The 22,433-nt window shown below is 54.6% G+C and overlaps 1 protein-coding gene across 1 annotated transcript; it reads right to left on the bottom strand.

Annotated features, from left to right (window-relative positions):
• Positions 1-20,202: 20,202 nt before the first annotated feature.
• Positions 20,203-20,646, bottom strand: LOC309818589 (calmodulin-like; the record flags this gene model as incomplete). Its single annotated transcript, XM_082648346.1, has 1 exon — positions 20,203-20,646. The coding sequence occupies one exon, from the start codon at positions 20,644-20,646 to the stop codon at positions 20,203-20,205; it is 444 nt and encodes a 147-aa protein (XP_082504472.1).
• Between the last annotated feature and the right edge of the window lie 1,787 nt (positions 20,647-22,433).

A 22,433-nucleotide genomic window follows, 5' to 3' on the forward strand; every position in this document is an offset into this window, starting at 1 on the left:
GCGTGGGCTCAGTAGTTGTGGCTCGTGGGCTCTAGAGCGCAGGCTCAGTAGTTGTGGCACACAGGCTTAGTTGCTCTGCAGCATGTGGGATCTTCTGGACCAGGGCTCAAACCCATGTCTCCTGCATGGGCAGGAGGATTCTTAGCCACTGTGCCAATAAAATTGTATGAGGTCTGAGATTTCCTTCAAAATTACAGGGCAGGAGCATGGTTAGGGATAAAAATGAAACCAGATTGGCCAGCAGTTCAGGATTGCTTAAACAGGATGAGAGATCATGAGAATTCATTATATTCTTTGCATATCTTTTTGAAGATAAGTGACATTTTTCACTAAAAAAGCAGAAGTTAAAAAAGAAAAAGAACTTAATGAAATTCCAGGATCCTAATGTTTCCAACTTCTCAGTCTCTTAACCCACTCTGAACCCCCAGTCTTCACTTTTCAAAATAAAGGCAGAATGTTTATCAAATATAGATGATTTGCTCTCTACCCTCTCACAGATACACAAACCTTTTGCCTAAATTCAACATTTGTGTCCTCTGTTACAATTTGGCGACAGGATCAGACTAATCTGCATTCTGGTTTAATCCACACAGCCTTTTCCTCCCTCTACTTTCCTTTCCCTGTATGTCTCCCTCTACCATCATCTGCTTCCTTCACCTGCCCGCTTTCCCAGGCACACGAACGTGTTTTCCACCCTGAGCTGAGGCAGTGAGAAAGATGTTCCCAGGTCCCCAGTGAAGTGACTCCATGCGGCCTGACCCTGAGAATTTCCAGCAAGGGCCAGTTGGTTAACTACATCTCTGCCCCTTAAGAGAGGAGACAGCATTACAATCTCTGGTAATGTTTCTGCTGCTGAGTAGCCCAGAAAGTGAGACAAAATCAGCTACCTTCGAAGAATTCAGCTGACCTTCCACGGAATTCAGATTCCTCTGTAGCTGCTGCTGGGGGCAGGGGTGGGGGTCTTGTTTCCCTCACTCTCTGGGCAGGGCCAGGAGAGACAAATCAATAAAGTCAGGCCTGGAACCTCACACAGAGTTTAGTCTGATCCCCTCTTCACCGGCTGAGGCATCTGAGATCTGGAAACATCACATGACTCGCCCAGGATAAGCCGGCGGGTGTGTAGCAGAGCTGAGGTTAAAGTCCTGTGCCGGCCTGTGTGTGTCCCCTGAAGATGCCGCCTCTGCTGCCAGCCCACGGAGGTTCAGAGGACCCGCCTTGGAGGACTCCCGCAGACCTTGGAAACGAGTGTGTTATGAGTAGTGACCACAGCAGAGGTTCGTGTCTGGTTCCAATAGGCAGCAGGTACAACCCCGGTCAGTTCATCTCTTCACACAGCTCTGCAGAAACTGGTTTCATTCTGTTCCCAGGAGCTGACACTGTTCTCAAATCGGAAACCAGAAACCAGAGCTCTCTCCAGCCTTGATGTCTTATACTTCTCAGACTGAGTGCCATCTTCTTTGTTATGCAGGTGCAGGCTCAGAGTCAAAGCATCTCCCGGGGCCTCATAGCTGGCAGGTGACAAAGATGGAGCTGGAAACTGGGCTCGGACTGCTGGTGCTGTTTACTCCACTTACTGTGTTCACAACTTGCCGTCCCAGGAGGTCTGGGGGTGGGGGGATGTTAAAGCTGGGGTGCAGGGAAGGGGTGGCAGAGGGTGGCCTGTCGGTGTCCCCCCACCCAGGTGGCCACAGGTGCTCTTTCAGTTTGAAAGGGAAGAGGGTGGTGCAGGGCTGGCAGAAGTGTTGGGAGTGAAGGGGAAGAAAAGACGTGACCCCGTTTCCCTGGTTTAGAAAATGGGGGGTGGGTTGACCTGGGCTCCACGGCCCTGGCCTCTAAGCTCTCTGCTTGTGCCGAGGCCTCAAGGCCTGTTGGTCCCAGCCTTCCAACCAGGGTGCTGCCCCCGCTAAACTAGGAAGCAGAGGTTTAACTGGACATTCTGTCTCCCTTTCTTTCCCCTCAAACACCGGCTTCTCTGTGCGTTTAGAGACCCGCACCCTCAGGTTTGACCAGCGCCTGGTGTCATCCGCTGTGTTACCCACAACCTATGTGATCAGGTGGCTCCCTCGTCCCTCTGAATACAGGCCCAACTTGCTGCCTGGTGCCCACCCAGCCTGCCTTCCCCCCAGCCTGCTCCCTCCAGGACACAAGCCGCTCCCGGTAGAGGGTGTCTCCAGCGCTTCCCCAACCCCACTCTGCCAAATCCCAAACACGGGCCCTGAGAGTCTTCGTTCTTGCTGTGCTCCCAGCACTCTGCAAAATCAGCCCCACGCCCCCGGCAGACCAGCGGGCACAGCTCGAGGACCATATGCGTCCGTCCCCATGGCTCCCACTGTCTGGGGTCCCCTCCTGGCAGGCCTCGTCCGCCCTTCACGCTGGCCCTGAGCACCTGGAGCTCGCACTGCGGCCCATGTGGCCCCGAGCAGCATGTGCCTTACCCCTCAGCTTCCTCTAAGAAGAGCCAACTTAAACCCACCATCCCTCCCGTCCCCGGTAGGCCTCGCCCTCTGGGTTAATTCTCCAGATTCGGTCCCTGGGAGCGGGCACCACCTTCCTTCCTGAAGGCCCTCGTCCTCCAGCTGCCGTGCCAGCACATTCCCCTAGTCCTCCCTCCCTCACATCTTCTCTCCTCTGGGCCCTTCTCTTCCAGACCTGAAATGGCAGAGAGCCACAGGGCTCGGTCCCCAGACCTCTTCTTCTATGCTCCTGGGAAACCTGATCCATTCCCATGACTTTACTGTCACCAGTGCCTGACAATTCCCAAAGGACACCTCCAGCCCTCACCCCTCCCGTGAGCTCCAGCCTCGCCACCTGGCATGGCAGCCTCTCCCATGTGCCCACTTGGAAATCTAAGATCTCACATTTGACGTGACCCAAGAGGACCACTGCTTGTCCACCCCTAATCCTCTCCCCCGCCACCCTGAACCTTCCCCCATCTCAGTAGATGACACCACCGTCCATCCACCCTTGATTCCTCTAATTCACTCACATGCCATGACCACTCACTCTCTGAGCCGCGTCACCTTGACTTCACATCACATTCAGAATCCCACCCAGGGTGAGCTGCAGTAAACTCTGGTCCCTACATTCCACTCCTCACCACTCTCAATCCACCCTCCATACAGCAACCAGAATGATCTTTCTAAAGAATTAGATCATGATAAGTTATCAAATCTCTTGGTTTTGTGTACTCCACTTCATGGAAACAACAAGGTCATTATCCTAAACACTAAGTCTTTAAGGGAAACCTTTAAAACGCACCTTCAAAACATCTTAGCAACTTGCTAGAATGGTACCTGAAGAAAGGAAAATTGGAGATGGGCTGAACTGTAAATTTCCTACATAAGGCTCTCTTCTAAGTCTTATAATAAATGTAAAGGTCATGTTTCTACCCTAGATAACAGTAATAGTCTTCCTTAAGTAGGTCAATGATAGTCTGTGCCAGCTGTATATCCTAGTCCTTACATTTGCTCTCCAGTTCGTTCCTGGTCTTCCTCTGGGTGGTTTTTATTTGTAAGGCACAAACATCCTCTTTTTTTTAACTCCTTGCTCTTGTTTTCACATTTAGTTTCAAGTGGCGTAGTCCTTATTTCAATCCAGAAGATTTAACTATTTCCTCTGAGAATTGATATTTGCTCTTCAAAATGTATATATATTATATATATATATATATATCTCAAAGCAAAATGTTAGAGCTCTAAAAATAATTTTTTCTGTTGTTAAAAATCGTACAGTTTCAGACTTCCCTGGTGGTGCAGTGGTTAAGAATCCACCTGCCAGTGCAGGGGACACGGATTCGAGCCCTGGTCCGGGAAGATCCCACATGCCATGGAGCAACTAAGCCCGTGCGCCACAACTACTGACCCTGCACTCTGGAGCCCATGAGCCACAACTACTGAAGCCCGTGCGCCTAGAGCCCGTGCTCTGCAACAAAAGAAGCCACCGCAATGAGAAGCCCGCACACCGCAACGAAGAGCAGCCCCCGCTCGCCGCAAATAGAGAAAGCCCGAGCGCAGCAGCGCAGCCCAAACTAAAATAAATAAAATCATACATTTTCATCATGGAAAATTTCGATAACTCAGGAAAGTATAAAAAAGAAATTGCCTCTAGAGAATGAGAATACCCTCATCTCAGACCCCACAGGCTCCACAGACTGGAGGAAAGTATTTGTAAAAGACACATCTGATAAAGTACTGTTACCCAAAAATATACCCAAAAAACAAACAAAAAACCTCTTAAAAAGAACCTCTTAAAACTCAGCAATAAGAAAATGAGCAAACCAGTTTAAAAAGACTTGAGTAGACAGCTCACCAAAGAACATACACGGGTGGCAAACATGAAAAGATATTCAACATCATAATGGCCCAGATTCAAAACACTGACAACACCAAATGCTGACGAGGCTGTGGAGCAACAGGAACCCTTCATTCATTGCTGGCAGGAAGGCAAAATTGTGCAGCCACTTTGAAAGACAGTTTTGGCAGTCTAACCAAACTACAACCTACCACGTGATCTAGCAATCATGCTTTTAGGCATTCACCCAAAGAAGTTGAAAACTTATGTCTACACAAAAACTTGCACATGGATGCTTTTACAGCATCTTTATTCATGATTGCCAAAACTTGGAAACAACCAAGATGTGCTGCAGTAGATGAATGGATAAGTAAACTGCAGTGCATCCAGACAGTGGAATATTATTCAACGCTAAAAATAAATGAGCTGTCAAGCCACGAAAAAGACAGGGAGGAAACTTAAAGGCTACATGCTGTATGATTCCAACTATACTGATGTTATGGGAAAGGCAAAACTATGCAAACAGTAAAAAGATCATTGATTTTGAGGGGTTAGTGGAGAGGGAGGGATAAATAGGTGAGGCACAGAGGGTTTTTAGGGCAGTGAAACTACCCTGAATGCTACTGTAATGATGGATACACGTCATTATACATTTGTCCAAACCCACAGAATATACAACACAAGAGTGAACCCTAATGTCAACAGTAGACTCTGGGTGAGGATGACGTGTCCATGCAGGTTCATCAGTTATAACAAATGTGCCGTCTGGTGGGGATGGTGATGGTGGGGGAGGCCGCGGGTATGAGGGCCGAGGGATGCAGGAACTCTACACTTTCCACCTCATTTGGCCATGAACCTAAAGATGCTCTAAGAATATTGTTTTTTTTTTTTTTAAGAGAAAGAAAAAAATTACCCAGTCCCAATGTGCCACTAGGAGCACACATCCTTCAAAGACTGTCTACAGAGATCAAAACTGGGGTGACAGAGCACACGTTCTACACGCATTGCCGGCGAGCACCTAGCACAGTGATTCAGGCCCGTCTGCCTGAACGACCGGGCCAGGAGCCCTCGCTCTCAGCCCACGGCTGCTCGGGGACATTGTGCACCCAGAGGCCAGGTCTCAGGCTCTAATCGCAGGCCCCGCCCACCCAGGGCAGCGGCACCTCCAGCTCCTGAAGGGTCAGGATCTAAGGCAGGCATGTGCCCAGGGTGCCCGCAGTCTGGGTGAGAGGGGCTCCGAACTGCCGTTTGTCCACCCCTGTTGAGTCTGGGCTGGAGCTGCCTCTGTCCCAGCTGAGCAGGGGTGGACCAGCCCCGGGCAGAGGCCCTTGCCTCTTCTGTGTCTCTGCCTGGAGTCCGAGCGGGGCCTCTCCTCTGTGCCCCGTGGGCAGAGGCCCAGGGCTGCCAATCGCCCCCTCCCCGGCAGCGCTGGGGGACGGAATGAGGAAGGAGCAGGCTGCAGCCCTCTGGTTGAAGTAATTCTCTCCCCTCCAGCGGCTCGGGCTATAGCTGCCCGTTGAACGTGACTTGAGTGGCTGGCACCAGGCCCCCCTCCGCTCCTAGAAACTGCCCCAGGACTGGAAAAAGGCTGTTAGCTGACATTGCGCACCTTCGCCAACCGTCGAGCATTGAGTTCAAGCTGGTCCGCCTTCTCCCTACCAGGCACCCCCGCAGGCCCACCTGGATGTTCATCTCGGGCCATCTCCAGGTGTGATGCTCAGCGCTCGGCTCTTCACCCGATTGTCAGAGAAAACACGTGGAAGCTGTGATGACGGGGAAGAGAGGGAGGGGGAAGGGCAGGCGGTTCCCCGAGGTCGACGCTGCAGATACAGGCGAATGAGGTGTAGGGTGGAGCCCTCGCCCCCACTTTCTTCCTGCTCTTCTCCCGTTTCCAGGGCCTGTACTCAGTGCCCTCCAGGCAAGGGACGGGGGCGGGGGGCACCTTCGCACAGAGTCTCTGCCCCAAAGGAACATGTGGCCCAAGACAGCCAGCAGTGAAACCCACACGGGACCAACGTCACAAACCACAGGGATAGACAAATAGCCAGCAGGTGATGTTTCCGTAGCGTCAAAGGTACATGCTTCTTACAGGGCAGCAGAGGTAGCTGGAAACCCAGCACCGCCTTCACGCGGCCCGGGGACCGGCAGGCCTGAGTCAGGTGTGTTCCCTCAGACCTACGCGTGCCTGATCCCAGCGGGCAGCGCACTTGCCCAAAACAAAGGAAAATGACACACAGGCAAGTAAATACACACTCCCGCACCTCCCATCTGAGAGCAACTAGGCAGAGTCCCTGCAGCACAAAATGATGTTTGCCTGCACGGCAGGGGCGTGAATCTTTTCCACAAGAGGAAACTATTTCTGCAGTCATTCTCTGCTGCTCTAACTTACAGGCTAGGTCCTCTGGGGCTGGATCTCTGAGAACTTTGCAGTGAGTTTCTTTTTTGCAGTAACAAACAAGTGCAGCTGTTGGCATATGCCTGCTGAACAGCATGGGTCAAAGGGATGCGAAATAAGGTGCCAAAATCAGAGCAGTGAAAAGTGACACCCTAACCCGGCAATGCCGGCACCTTGAGCCTCCCTCCCCTGCAGCAGCCAGGCTGGCTCCCCAACCTGGGAAGCTGTTCCCCCCTCCCTCCCCCTCTCTCTCCTTCCCTCTGTCTAGTGACCTCCTACTCATCCTGAATCAGGCTTGTTTTGCCCCGTGTACAGCAACCCAAAATGCTGAGACGCCAAGGTTTGCAGCAAAGAGAGGGATTATTTGCAAGGCAGCCAGGCGAGGAGATAGGAAAACAAATCTCCAATCCGGCTCCCCGAAGGCAAGCGGCCAGGGCACTTAAGGGATGAGGACTAAAGAAGTAGGGTGATCTGAGGCATGGGGAGCGTGGGGAGAGCTGATTGGGAAAAGGTGTGGTGATGGTCGTTCTGCGCAGGCGTAACTAAGCTACAGGCCTCTGCACGTTCAAAAGGTCACCCACCACGTGGACATGCACGCCTGCCCAGTTGAAGGGTCAGTGGTCCCACCCAGTCTTAACCAGCTCAGTTCGAACTGGACACAGCTGACTCTCGCTCAGCTGAACTAGATGCAGCCGACTCCAACTTTCTGGAAAAAAACTGGAGCAAACATCTTATTGTTTAGGCTCCATGCGGCCTGGAGAACAAGCAAGTTTTTTGTAGCAACAATTAAAACAACCTTGATTAGTAAAGGCAGGTGCGATGGAGTTAGTTAATGATCACCCTCGGTTTTGATCCTTCAGACCCAGCTAGGCCTCCCCTGTTGCAGGCCTCTGACACCCCTGTAGACCCATCCCCCCGCTGCGTCCCCACCGCACCGGGGGTCTGTGGCTACCCCTGTGACATTTAACACTTTCCAGTGTGAGCATCACCTTCTCTACTCGTCTGTAAGATTACTGGTCTTTGTGTCCTACCCACCAGTTCTCCTGACGTAGAGAAAGTGCTCGGACGTGTTTGCTAAATGAACCAGGAAGGCTAAATTATCTCAGCTCTGCCTCAGCAAGAGTCAGTGTTACAGGAAACGATCTGGTTGAAGACTTCCAGCCCCGCGAGGGCCCTGTGGCAGCCAGGCCTCCGATGAGCCCCCATCCTGGAATTCAGACCTTCTCCAGCCCCTTCCCGCAATGCATCCGGGCTGGTCTGCATGACCAACAGAATAAGATGGACATGACAGCATGTGACTTTGAAGCCACTTCTGCCTTACTCGGTCCTGGAGGAAGCCAGACACTATGCTGTGAGGACACTCATGCTGGCCTGTGGAGAGGCCCCCGGGCGGAGGAACTGACGTGCCCACAGCCAACACCAGCTTGCCCACCGCGTGAGGGAGACACGGGGTGGGGGGCAGACCTCGCGCCCCAAGCCGAGCCTTTGGATGATGCAACCTCATCAAAGATGCTGGGCCAGAACCACTCTTTGATTTGCTCCTGGAGAAATTGTGAGATTGTGTGTGTTGATGAAGGTTTTGAAGCCGAGGGTGACGTCCAGTTAAGTCCATTGCACCTGTACCTGCCCTCACCTATGAAGCTCGCTTTCATTGCTGCCACGAAAGACTTGAACGTCCTCCACATGTCACGGAGCCCAAACAATAAGATGTTTGCCCTAGCTGTTTTCCAGGAACTTGGAGTCAGCTGTGTCTAGTTCAAGCCCCAGCCACTTAAGGCTTCTTAGGACCACTGATCCTCCAACTGGGCATGCACAAGTATCTGCTTAGTGACCTTTTGTCATCAGGATCCCAAAACGCCACCTTCAGAACTGCTAACTCCTCCGTCTTCTGAACAAGCTCCCGTGGAAAAGCCTGCAGCTTAACACCTGCTCAGAACAACAATGAAACTCACCTTTTTCTTATTTCCAATCACCTTTCTGCCACGCCCCACGCCTCAGACTACGCTGCTTCCTTACCCCATAAATACCCCAGGCCCTCGCCTTCAGGGACGTAGATTTGCGGTTTGTTCTCCAGTCTACTCGTCCAGCTGCTTCTGCTCTTTCTCGGCTGCAAACCTCAGTGCCTCGGTGTCTGGCTGCTACGCAAACTGAGCCAGGTTTAGTAACAGTTTTTACGGAACTTCTTATCGTAGTGATAGGTAAGTACAGACCCTGATAGGTGAGCTGGGTTGGAGCTGTCGTGGGGAGACCTGGGGAGAGCCCGGTCCGAGGGGGCTCTTAGGCCCTGGGGTTTGGACCAAACCAGAGAGAGCAGGTTAGTGCAAACCTCAGGAAGAGAAACCAAGGCTCGTCTCCCGGGGCCCCAAACAAGGGAGTAGGTCATAAACATCAACCAGACGCAGCTGTGGTCTAAGGCCTGCTGCCCTCTGTCCCTGAATCCTGCATCCCACTGGACAAGGCAAACAAGCTGACCTTGAAAGCCCCGGTCTTACTCAATCTCTTGACTTTACAGCGGAGGACTGACTTGTCTGCTGGGTTGAGAGCTGCGCCCCGTTCCTCTGACTCCAGCCGAGCTGCTCTGGGCTGCACTGCCCCACGGACTGGCTTCAAGGCTGATCGCCTCCCTCACCCACGCATCACCTGCCCCCGCCTACTGGCCAGGACGGTAGTCACTCCCCCAACGGCCTGTCCTTCACGCTTCTGGTGGCTCTTGCACTAATTGCGGCGGTAACTCCACATCCAGCCTGGGCGGTGTCTGCAATCTCCCCCAGGTTCTACCTGGTGTTCCCCAGGGGACCCCTTAAATTCAGCTACACAGCTTCCCACCCACCCCCAGGCCCGGGCAGGACTCTCGTCACCCAGTCCCTGGAGACGTCCTTTCTTCAGTCTCCGGAGAGATCCTTTCCTCAGAAGCAGGGCTGTCTCCCAGCCTCTGCAGCCGTGTCCCCAATGTGCTGGGAGGCCCAGCAGGAGAATGAGATGCAGAGGAGAGCCTGCAGGGTAGTCTCAGAAAGGCTCTCTTCTCTCTGCACCTCCTCACTACCCTTCCATCCAGACTTCTGTGTACACTAGAAGGTTCCAGCAGTGACTTGGCTAAGCCGCTGGCGTCAGAGCTTGGGCAGGTTTACCAGATGACCTGCCGACCGTCACCTATTCATTTGTATTGAGAATATTTTCTGGATGCCTTCCGAACTCCCTCCTGGAGTTACTTAACTGGCCCTTCGTTCTCCACCTCCCCTGGACCCGAAGAACAAGCCCTCTCTCTTCTCTCCTCACTTCAGACCAAACAGTGACCATCCCCCTCCCACCCCCTGCTTCTCCGCCTCCCTTTGGGTTGGATGGAAACCTACAGGTCACGACGCAGGAAGTGGTCCCTGGTGCTCTTCTTGATGAGCAAAAACAAGTTCTGAGACCTTGGGGAGTTTTCGCAAACCTTTGGAAATGAATCAGAAGTTTTGAAAGCTGAATCTTTAAAAAGGTCCCCCCGTGGCTGCAGCCAGATTTTGGCCCCTGGCTTGAGTTCTGAGCTCCCTTTGGTCTTGAGAAAGGGTCAGGAAGTGCCTGTGCTGTGCCCCCTCCACAGGGGGAGAGCCAAGGTAGGCAGGCTGGCTGCACCTGCAGGAGCTCGAGGCCCAGGGCTCCTCTGCCCCCACCTGTGCCTGCCCTGCCCCCGGCTCCCCCTGGAAGAGTCTATGTAGGTGAAGTTCTCTCCTGCATCCCTCACTGTCACTTATCCTCTGTCTTTCTCATTCTCCAAGGCACTCATCTTTTCCTCTTGGGACTCGCTCAAGCCCACCCCTTCCGTGGCCTCAGCCCATCCTCAGTATAATGGAAGGTTTGGAGCACATCCAGGCCCAGTCATTTAGAGCCACAGTCACAATTCTGCATTTTTTAACCATTCTCTACCCGCTATTCTTTAATCGACACATTCTGCGTTTAGTAAGTGTATTTAAAAGATGGTGATTATAAGTGGAAAACCAGCTTCCCTCGCTATAACCAGAAGGAAACAATAACAATCACCATCCTGAAAGCAACACGGTAAGTCCTGCCCGAGACACTCTTGCCTTGAAAGGGAGGTCACCTCTCTCCTTTGTTACCTTTGCCAGGTTAAGTCCTAAAATCATCTCAGGTACCATCAGGCCCCAAACTTTAGTCAACAACGGACTCCCTTTCAGATCTACCAGTTTAGGACTTCCCTGGTAGTCCCGTGGTTAAGACTCCACGCTTCCACTGCAGGGGGCATGGGTTCGATCCCTGGTCAGGGAACTAAGATTCCACGTGCCACGCACCATGGCCAAAAAATTAAAAGAAAAAAAGTCTACAAGTTACTTTTCTGTTTCTTTCTCCCCTCTCTTCCGCCCCCACCCCGTAATAATCATAACATACATGCAAACACAATCCTCTGGTCTAAAAGTGCGTATGCCAAAAAAGCGTTTTTGTTTTTGTTCTTTTTTTGCTAGCACCAACCACGGAGCAAGACACCAGCATTGTCTGGGGAGCGATAACAGGCTGTGTTTCCAATATCTCTGCCCACTGGCCCTGACAGATACCGTGGTGGTTCCTGCCAGGAAATCCCCTCTGCCTCATGGAAAACCCAGAGGAGGAAGTGGAGTCGCGAGGACTGTTCAGGCTCCACCCCAAGATGTTGGAGTGAAACCAGCCCATCTTCTCGGGTCCGGAAGCCCATGGGCTCTGCACACGCTTGCAGGGACCCGGGAGCCTGCGACAAGACGCACACACCACCGAGGCCCCATGCGGTTGCCTCTGCACTGTGTTTTACCAGATCCGAGCTGGTTTGGAGTCCAACTACCACTTGATAAAGCCCGCAGAGGAAGAGCTGTTGCTACCTCCATTTTGCAAACGAGCAAACCAGGGCCAAGAGCTCTGCCAGAGATCTAACAAGGTCAGCTTCGCTCCCGCACCCACAGTGGGCATGAGTAAGTCCTCACCAAATGTATTGCCCTTCCTTCCCGAACCCCGAGGCCACTTGTGTGTTCTGAGCAGCTGTAGGGGGAGAGTCTGGGTCGGCCTCTGCCCTGGTGCCCCCAGCCCACCCCGCCATGCCCACAGACTTCCCTGGGCCTCCTCTCCTGGTGATAGGGTGCCTTGTCCTGCCTTCTCTCCCCTCAGGGACCATGACGCCTGTCCTTGCCTGGGCCATAGCCCCAGGGAACAGCTGGGCCTCAGTTACAGGGTTGCATCCTCACGTCAAAGACCACCCGCCACCCAACCCCTCTGCCCGGGGTTAACGGGGCTCGGCCTCGGGAGTTGGGGGCTGGGGGGCTCGGCCTCGGGAGTTGGGGGGTGGGTGCCCCCCCAGCCCTTCTCAAACCCCTGGCTCTCACTTCCAGGGCCTGGCGTGTGGCTGCCCCACAGCCTAGGAGACCTCTGTCCCCCCGCCTGCTCTGGCCTCGCAGTGGAGGATCTTCAAGAATCTCGCATCTGACGCCTCCCAACTTTTCTCCCACCCCGGACCCCTGCTATTCCCCAAACTGTGTTTTCACCCAACAAACCACAGTTGCTGCTTCATTTGTTTTCCAGATGTGATCAAAGATGGGCGGAGCTGCTCAGATGTCCCTGAGCATCAGGAGAAACTCGCTGGCTCTGCTGGGCGATGCCCTGGAGAGCCAGGGAACTCCTTCCTCGACATGCATTTGTGAGCAAGTACTGGACACTTTTTACCCACTTATACTTGTCTCTTGTGGCTGCTGGAATGAGTGACCGCAAACCTGGTGGCTCTGTCCTCGCAGATCTGGAGGCCAGGTGTCTGTGGGCAGGCAGGGCTGGTTCCCAACGGGAGGCTCCGGGGAGAGTCTCCTCCTCGCCTCTTGGGGTGCTGGTGGCTGTCTGCATCCTCGGCACACCTGGCTTGTAGAAGCAACCCTTCCATCCCTGGCCTTCCCCACTCTGTCCAGGGTCTGTTTCCCAGAGAAAACTTCACACATCGTTAGAGTTCAACACATAAATTTGGGGGGACACAAAATGCAGCCCGTAACACTCAGTATTTCCAATAAAACAAGGATCTTTAGACCCACCTTCTAAACGATTCCCAAACTACAGAACCATTGAACTTCAGAAACGGGAGGAACATCAACGTCCATCCAGCCCAGGACCCGCGGGATGGGTGAGACTCCTCCACGGTCCTTCCCAAATGTCTCCCGAGCATCTTAGGGAACTCCTCTGTCCCCCGTCTCCCGAGGCAGCCCCAGACCCCTCGGGTGGCCCTGCGGTCCGGGAGCGTCATCCTGCTGAGCTGCCGTCGGGCTCCCCACCCCACCTCACCCCCTGCCCCCAGCACACATGCCGGCCCTGGGGCCGCTTGGAGCAGGTCCGAACCCCTTTCCAGGGGCGGCTCTTCAGCTGTGCAGCAGCCACTGTTCGGGTCTTCCTGCTCTGGGCTGAACGCCCCCCCTGCAGTGTCTTCCTTGTCACCCTTCTCTGGGCAGGTTCCAGTCCATCTCTACCCTTCACCGAGAAGGTAAGGCGCCTGGAAATGAAAGCAATGGCCGTGTCTATGCTGTTCATCCATCCTATGAAATCAGCCCCGCCGCTGGGATAACAGCACTGCGCAGGACGCATGGAGTCCAGCGGTCCTGACACTCATGTTCTGGCGGGGGGAGGAATGGTGGACACAGAGGAACAAGCAAGGGACAGAGCGGAGCCATGCTCCCTGGAGTGGAAGCACGACCGTCAATAGTGAGGCAGGCGCTCTGGGCTGAGATCCAATGACAAGGATAGCAGCTCAGGCAAAGTCCCTAAGGTAGCAGAGCCCCCCTCCTGCACACCCCCTTCCCAAAGGCCCCACCAGCTCCTTTCTCTCTCCAGACCTTAGGTGCCTCTGAAGCAGGGGCAGCTCAGCCAGTGCAGGCCCACCCAAGGTCATCGCCCTGGGAAGGAGGCTCGTCCTTAAAGACAGATTCCAGAATTTCAGTGGCTTCGAGGAGAGAGGATTATGTAGCAGTTTAGGCAGCCCACACTTCTCTGGACAAGCACGGGGTCCAGGTGTTTGGCGCCTTCCCCAAAGGTATGAGGCTGCTTCTGACCAGGACGAACCACGAGCCTAAAGATGGGCACAGAGGGTGCTTAAAAGGCAGGCTCTGCAGTCCTGGCTCCAGTGAACCCCGAACTCTCCCTGGGCCTGAAATGCCCACTACCCACATGGTCTTAGAAGCCCTGGACACTGAGAGACCCGGCTGAAACGTCATGTCCAGCTGCCTCTGCCCCCGGCAGGGTGAGTCCCCATCCCAGGGGGTACCAGCTCTCCAGTGGGCACCCCCTCCCCAGCAGCGATCATCTGTGCTCACGTTAGTCCCCGATACAGGGAGCTTTCAAAGTGGAGGCTTTCTTGCATCACCAGCGCCTAACACTGTGTCAGGAAATAATGGTGAAGGAAGAAAAGAGAGAAGGAGGGGAAGATGCAAGGACAAAGGAGTCCCTGAGCTCCAGCAGGAGCCCGGCTCTCGGGGTGAGTGTTGGCTCCTGTTTGCACACTCGGGCGGCTCCCATCTCCCCCTGAGCCTGCTGTGACCTTCCCCCCATCCTCACAGGCCCACGGGGAGGCGTGGGGCTCAAGGAAACACTGTGGGAGGAATGAATGAGTGAGTGAATGTCACCGCCATCACCACCTCGCTGTCGTGACCACACGGGTCTGGATGCAGGAAAACTAGTACTCCTTGAGAGCACTGGCATCCCCTCCCCAAGAACTGACTTCCTTCTGGGCCAAAGGTCAGAAAGGTGGGGGCTCCATGTTGGCTCTCAGGGGGCAGAGCAGGTGGGGGGCCGTGGGTCACCCAGCAGAGTACTGTCTGTTCCCAAAGTGACTCAGACTGGACTTGGGTGACAGCAGCCTCCCAGTGTGGGCTGCAGAGCCTGTGCTCGCCACCCTGCTCCACCCCCCAGCACTGCGCCCCCTTCCTAGTGGGCCAGAGGAGGCTCAGGCCTGGGGCACTGGGCAGAACCATGGCTTCGGGGCAGGTAAGGGTTTCATACTCTTCTTGGCTTCTCAACCTTGGCCATACAAGCACCTGGGAGCATGAAGCAGGTGGCTTAGCCTGGGATCCCTGGACCAAGGAGAGGGTCATAACATCATGGAGGGGGAGGCCCACACGTGGCCTTTCTCAAAAGCTCTGCAGGTGCTTTAGTTGGCAACTAGGGGTGAGAATCACAGCTTATAGAGAAGGCTTGGGCTGGAAGGGCAAAGGTGATGCAGGAAGCTCGTGCCAGTGCCCTAGGGCGGGGTCATCTGAGTGGGAAAGAGACCCAAGCGCTCGAGATAGCCAACAGCGGCAGGTGAGCAAGACGGAGCTTGCAGAGGCACTCGGGCCCTTTCCCAAGTTGTGGTAATAACGGAGCAGAACACAGGAGGGGCAGGTGAGGTCACCTGTGCTGGGTAATGCCGGGGGTGGGGGGAGGGCCCTGGTTTCCCAGGAGTGGGCTGCTCCCTCTGGAGCGTGACCACCCAGCAGAGTCCTGGTGAAGGGGAGGGGTAGGGCAGCCATATTCATGACCCCCAAACTCAGAACCCGAACAGGTTGACAGAAAATGGGGCTGGATAATTTATCTGGATTGTTCCTGAGAATCTAGGGCATAGCCTGTATCTATTGAGAACATAGTCTTAACTTCTTTTTGGGGGGGGGAGTGGGGTGCTTGAAGAGAGAAGCATTGATCTGAAATCTTATCAACTGGTACAAGTGGCCTGACATCTAAATGGTTGTTTGTCCTACCAGTTACCTGCCCTGGAATCTATTTCCCTCCTACACCGAGAGGGAAAGAACTTTGTGATGGTTAACTTTAACGTGGCATCTTGGCTGGGCTAAATGGAGCTGGGGAAACTGTTAATGGGTGCGTGTGTGAGGGTGTGTCCAGCAGCCCTGAGCATGTGACCGGGGTCAGCAGATTTCTCTCCCCATTGTGGGTAGGCATCACCCAATCCACTGAGGGTCCCAAACAGAACGAAAAGGGAGAGGAAGGGCAAGTTCACTCTCTGGTTTGAGCTGAGACATCCACCTTCTCCTGCCCTCGGACATGGGTCTGGTTTGAGCCTTCAGACTAAGATCAGGACTTACCCTGTCAGCTCCCGAGGCTCAGGCTTTGGTTTGGACTGAACTACGTCCCCAGGTCTCCCGGGTCTCCACCCACAGCAGGCAGGTCCTGGGGCTTCTCTGCCTCCTCCGTAATGCATGAGCTGATTCCTATAACAAATCTCCTCGTGTCTCTACAGACCCTACCGGTTCTGTGGCTCTGTTTCTCTGGAGAACCCGAATACAGAACAGCTGGGATGTTATCATATGCGGACGGTCTTCATGGTTCTTAGAAGCCGGGGCATAAGGTGCCCTCTCTCTCCAGTCACACATCTTCCCGTCGAGTGTGAAGTTGTAGAGATTCCTTTTCACCCCATCGGCAGCACGGGAGCCACCTCCTCCCTGCAGAGGTCATGCCTCGTGTGGGAGGGAGCCTGCCAGGTCTCCGGGCATCTAGTGCAGATGGTGGGAGGGTTTGTACTAAACCAACCCCAATCCAGAAATCCACACGCCCTGAGCTCAACGGGTTTACAATCTAGGGTAAATGTTGATGAGTTTTATTTTGTTATGTGGGGTCCTGAGGAAGGAGACTTGGCCTTGTTCACAAGGAATTACAATACGAGATGCACTTTGAGAGACTCATATTAGAGGGAGATGTTTAGTATATGTTAAGGATATGTTAAGGGTATATGTTAAGGATATATGGGTATATATGGGTATATGTTAAGGGTATATGTTAAGGATCCACAGCATGCTAGGTCCTGTTCGGGAGGGCTTCCTGGAGGAGGAGGCATTTGATATGGACCTTAGAAGGCCTGTCAGGAATAGATATAAATTAAGATTTAAAAGATACAGGGACAATTCAGTGAAGAAAATGTATTATTTAGTATATGGAATTTGAAACATCTGTTTTGACCAGAGGTAGCATAATTCATTAAAGTTAATGCCTGGAAGGATTTGGAGGAATTTTTGCTTTAGTTGAGATTAGTTTTGTTTTCACCAAAGTGGTTTCACCCCAACCAGTTCCCGTAAATGTATCAGTTCAGTTCTGCTTAGCCAAATGTCAGTTTTTTGTGTGATTCACATTCCAGGCACTCGGGGTGAGTGTCGGCTCCTGTTTGCAGGACAGCAGCGAACAGGTCAGCTCCGCTCTGCATCCACGCTGGCGATGAAATGCGACTGTTCATCTCTGTCAGGTGATCGTTCGATGTTTAGGTGAACTGACAGCAACTCAAACAATTTCCAAGCCACAGTCACACTAAAAACTGAAATATCAAACTAAACAAAACTTCAGAGAAATATTCAACAACGGCTAAGAACATCTTATCCAATGTGAATCCCTGTAATCCTGTGAAGTGTCTTTAGAAATAATTTTCTGGGAAATTGGGAAATACCAGCAAGCGGACCATTTGCAGAACTAGTCTCAGCAAATGGATTTTCAGAGGTGGCTTTCGGAGCCCCTGGTTTCCTGATGTGACCTCGAGCCGCCTTGGCTCCTGGGAGGCTTCTAGCTCGCTCTCCTTATCCTCTCGGGGTCTAGATGGGGCAGGGAAGCTTCAGGACTAGGGGCTGGGTAACCTGGGCCACCCCCACCACCACCACCAAGGTTATCCAGGCCCCCTGGAGCCAACGTGAAGCTCTTTTTCTGTCCCCTGCAGTGTCCGGTGTAAAGAGAAAGTCACTAAAACACAGGCCGGCAGATTTAAGAAGATGGTGAAGCCCTGGTCCCCACCAGACCCCTCCCCAGGGCTCCTTCCTCCAAGGGTGGGCCCACCGGGACGCGCCCTGGAAAGCAGCTGCGGTCCATCCAGGTCCTTCTCTCATCCGAGGCCTGAAGTAAGTCACTTCCTCTCCCAGACCCCCAGATTCCCGTTCTGTTCCCCAGGCAATAGATGAAGAGATATTTCTGCTGCTTTCTTCCTGCCTTGTGGCCCCATCGAACACTTTTCGGCAACAGCTCGGCAGGGATGAGCCTCAGGGGTCCCACCTCTCACCCCAGCCTGACCTCCACCTCCCTGGACTGCTGGTGGCTTTACCTCTCTCCTTCCCTCTGTAAGTTCTAACCGTCCATGAACTGCTTGCATTGTTCTCCGTAGAACATATTTTACACACACGAGAATATGGAGAATAAAGTAACATCCCTGTATTAGCATCCTAGAACCAGGCAGCCTAGGAAGCAAAACCTGGAGGCATTGATCAAGAGCCTCCCGGATCCCTCCTCCTCCTCCAGAGGAAGCACCAGTCCTGAACTTGGAGTTTACTGAGTAGTGTTTTTAAGGAAAGAAAACCAGTTTTATACTCCACAGACTTGAGCCACTGTCCTCAGAGCTTTGGGCCTCATGGGACAGTAAGATGTCAAAATTAATGTTGGGCACTTGTGGAATTCCCCACACTTCAGAAGGAAGTACGTGAAAGAAAAAAAACTCACAAAACTATCACTTATCATCATAGTCACTTCATGAAAGAAAGGACATTTAACACAAACTATAGAAAGAGCATGTTCTCAGAATTTAAGAAACTGAATACATTAGGTTCGTCAAAACGTCTTTATTTTTCTTGTTTCCACACAGAGCCTGGAACACTTCCTCCTGGACCGGCCTGGCATTTAGGAACCTCTCATTTAGAAACTAACTTCTATGACCTGCGTCCCTAAGAGGATGGGGACTTTCTTGGCGGGGGGAAGCACCTGGGGGAACCACCCCCATCCAGGATGGGTGCCTGCTGCTGCCACCGTCCCCTCCTCTGATTGTGCCCCACTTCTTGTCTCCCGTCTTATCTCCTCCAGATGCTCCAGCCCCTCCCCCCCAGAACCCTCAGGGACAGGAGCCTCCTGCCTTTCTTCTCTGTCTCCCCACCCTCCAACCCAGGCCCAAAGAAAGGACTTCGGCCAGACCCTGAGTCAGGGCTAGGATGGACGGGGCAGCCCTCTGTGAGGTCACGGGAGGCTGAGTGACCCACTGAAAATGTCCCCAAATGGAACAACTTCATCGATACCATAGCTGCACCTGGGTAGCGTGATACCGCTCCCACTGCACTGGGACAGAGCTGTCACTCACCCGCCCACGTGCCGGAATGAGGGGGATGGTAAAGGGCCGGGCAGGTATTTTGCAATAACTCCTCAGGTAAGCGGGTTCTGCCTCTCCCCACCCTGCGCTGAGAACCTTTGCCTTGGCTCTGGCTAGGATGATTTTCGTTGCTGTTTTTTTTTTGGTTTGTGTTTTGTTTTGTTTTGTTTTTTTCTTTTAGCCGTGCTGCATGGCTTGAAGGATCTTAGTTCCCCGACCAAGTATCAAACCCACGCCCTGGGCAATGAAAGCACAGAGTCCTAACCACCGGCCTGCCAGGGAATTCCCCGGCTAAGAGAGTTTTTTAAAAACACAGCAACAGCACAGAAACCCAAGTTCAAATGGTACCTCAGCTTGACGCGGGGGGCGGTGCTGCAGGCAGACCCTCGTCTCCCATCTCCATGTTCTGGACTCCCCCCACCCCTCCATGGGCGCTCCCCAGCCTGGGAGCCACTTCAGAGCCCCCCACCACAAAAAGGCCCTGAGAGGCTGCAGCCAAGGGGTCTGGGGGGGCCCCTTCCTCCCTGAGCCGTGTCCTCCTCAGATCTGACTGGGAAACGCCCCCCCAAGTGCAGCCCCCTGCCCTTTACCCATCACAGCACCTCTCGTCCTTCCCGTTCCCACCTGTCCTGCCCTCCTTCAGGTGGGGCAGGGCCGGTCCTCCGGGGCCACCACCTTCACTGTAGAAGATCCCATGTCTCAAAGGCAGGACAAACACACGCATGCGTGCACGCGCTCACATATGCACGCATGTACACACGCATCTTTTTCTTTTAGCTCGAGCCTGAAGAACAGTTGGCTACATGCAAAGGATGATAAACTTCGTTTGTGGTGCAGGTATGTCCCAGCCCTTGGTCCAGGCTCCGGCCTCAGGTCCTGACCAGAAGCTTAGGCAGACCCTCGGGTCCCCTCCATCCCCCTCCATCCCCCTCCATCCCCCTCCATCCCCCTCCATCCCCCTCCATCCCCCTCCATCCCCCTCCATCCCCCTCCATCCCCCTCCCACCCCGTGGCGCTCACCAGCCTCCTCGTCCACGGGCATCAGACGGGGGTCTACTGGCCGTGTCCCCCACTAGGGCCAAGTGAAAGAGGGAGAGGCTCAACAGAACCCCATCGTCTGGGGCCCTTGGACACCCCCCATTCAAGCGCAGTGTCACCACCTCGAAGCTCAGATCCCTTTTATTCCAATCACCACGTCACTTTGGGGTCCTCACAACAGCCCTGCGAGGTACGGAGCACCCCCGTCGTACGAGCACACGAGGTCTCGCCGGACAGAGAGCAGATCCCGGGCCCAGGAGAGGCCAGGGGTCCCCACGGGGAGGCCCCTCCCACCCACCACCTAGACTGTCCCTTGGCGTCCCCGGCTCAGAAGCCGGGCCGGACCCCGCAGCAGGCCCGGCGTCAGGCAGGAGGGGGCGGCGGTCGGGAGGCTTCACTTCAGCATGAGGACGCGCACGAACTCCTCGTAGCTCACCTGCCCGTCCTGGTCCACGTCAGCTTCCCGGATCATGATGTCCAACTCCTCCTGGGACACCTCCAGCTGGGCCATGGCCTGCTTGAGCTCATCCATGCTGATGTGGCCGTCGCCATCCAGGTCAAAGGCATGGAAGGCTGTCCTCAGGTCATCCTCTCTGGCCCGGGCCTGAACCCCCTTGGCTATCACTGCCAGGAACTCCTGGGAGCTGATGACACCATCCCCGTCTGCATCGTCCCTGGCGATGAACCCTTTCAGCGCGGCCTCTGACGGGTTCAGGCCCCGCTCCTGCATCACGGCGCCCAGCTCCTGGGTGCTGATGGCACTGTCTTTGTCCTTGTCGAATCTGTGGAAGGTCTCCATGAACTCGGCCGCCTGCTCTTTGGACAGCTGCTCAGCCATGTCTCTCGCACCTTCTACAGAGCTTGCTGCCAACCCGCCCAAGGGGCTCACGTCAGAGCTGGGACAAGCGGCGGGACCGAGGCTCTGTCGGCGTGAGGACAGAGCTCCAGTGGCAGCCTTGCCACAGGATGGGAACCGCTCCTTTTCTGAAAATCCGAGCAAAGGGAGCAAGAAGACTCCCTCCCCACCCCACGTCCTAGGGTGAAATCCTCCTCCTAGGGAGGGACAGCCGAGAAATGCAGGAACTGGAGCGGCCGGTCTGCCCAGGAGAGGTGGCAGGCACCCCGGGCTTCACCTACTCCCGATGGCCAACCACGGCACCCCAGAGGCTTTTGCCCATGTGACTCCCACAGGGACCCTGGCCAAGCTGGGGAGGGGGGCTCAAGAGGGATTTCCCAATTTTAGAGACGGGTGGGAAGGGGAGAGGAGCCTCCCTCAGTGGACATGGCAGACACTGGAGGAGTGGAAGGGCTGTGTCCAGCATTCCTGTGCTCTCTCGGGGCTGCTGGCCAGCTCTCATCCCATGGGGCGGGGCTGGTGGAGGGCAGATGGTGGTAGAATTGAGTGGGATTCTCCCAGAATGGCACTGCGGGCGTCATCGCCCTCCAGCCCAGTGTGGCTGGCAGATCCTTAGGCGGGGATGCGGCTGCCTGCCTTTTTGCTTAGGGAAAGCGCGGAGCCAGTTGCATGCAGAGCCTGGTGCACAGGTGGTGCTGAGACTTGTTTATTAACTGAATGTTCAAAGTGTGATTTCAGAGCTGAGGAGAAGGCTTCCTGTCCCTGCAGAATACTCCTCCTCTAGCTCCCCAGTTTCTCTGATTCCGTTCTATTAAGACCAGGGTTCTCTACAGAGACACCAGGAAGGAGGGGCCCCTTCATTTACGATCTCAGAGGGGTCCTGCCTGGGAGCTGCGGGAAGACTGGAAAGCACTGGGCTGGAGTAGGCAGCCCCTGAAGATGCTAGGGGGTAGGAGGATGTAGAATCGGGTGGCTGAAGCTGTGAACTTGGCCTGGCTCGTGGGTTTACTAAGTCAGCCCCAAGCACAGAAACCCGTTTAGGAAACTCCCTGGACCCATGGTCTTACCTGTTTCATCTCTGCCCACTGCTCTGTGTAGCAGAGTTTAGATCAAGAGCTTGGGCCGTGGGGACCCTGCAGGAGGAGGGGCATCCCCTTCCTGGAGGATGTTGAGTCCCCTGCAGCTGTGACAGGACGGGTGACCCCCTCCAGGGCGGCTGGGTGAGCCCTTGGGGCGGAAGAGGCTTCACGTGCAGTAGCCGTGTGTCTGTGTGAGAGTGACGTGTGTGCATGAGTGTGTGTTGGTGGGAGGTGTGCAGGCCTCCAGAGCCAGCGCGAGGGCAGGTGGCTTCAGCTTCCCAGGGCCCTGACCCGGGAATACACGCCAGTGCGTCCACTGCTGTTTGGGTTTTGTGGGTGAAATACCGAGGAACCTGCAGGACAGGTCTTGGAGGCTCCTCTGCCTCCCCCGACTTGCAGGGACCTGCCCGTCCCTCCCCCTGTGCCAGTCTCCCCGGGGACGGCCCTGCCCTGCCCTTGCCCAGGGAGATCCACCCCGGGAAGCGAGAGCGGACACCGTGTGGGAGTCGCTGTCATCCCGGGAGACTAACCCTGGCTCCGCGCCCTTCTTCAGGCCAGTAGAGATGGCGGGTGATCGGGCTGCCCTCCCAGGAGCCCTGCTGGGCCCACACCCTGAACACAGGGCTCCCACCGAGGCCACAGAGCAGGTGGTTGATCACTGCCTTTGGACCCAGGAAGCTGTGGGTACGG

This window comes from Grampus griseus, assembly GCF_964374135.1.
Source record: "Grampus griseus genome assembly, chromosome: 2".
Lineage (NCBI taxonomy): Eukaryota > Metazoa > Chordata > Mammalia > Artiodactyla > Delphinidae > Grampus > Grampus griseus.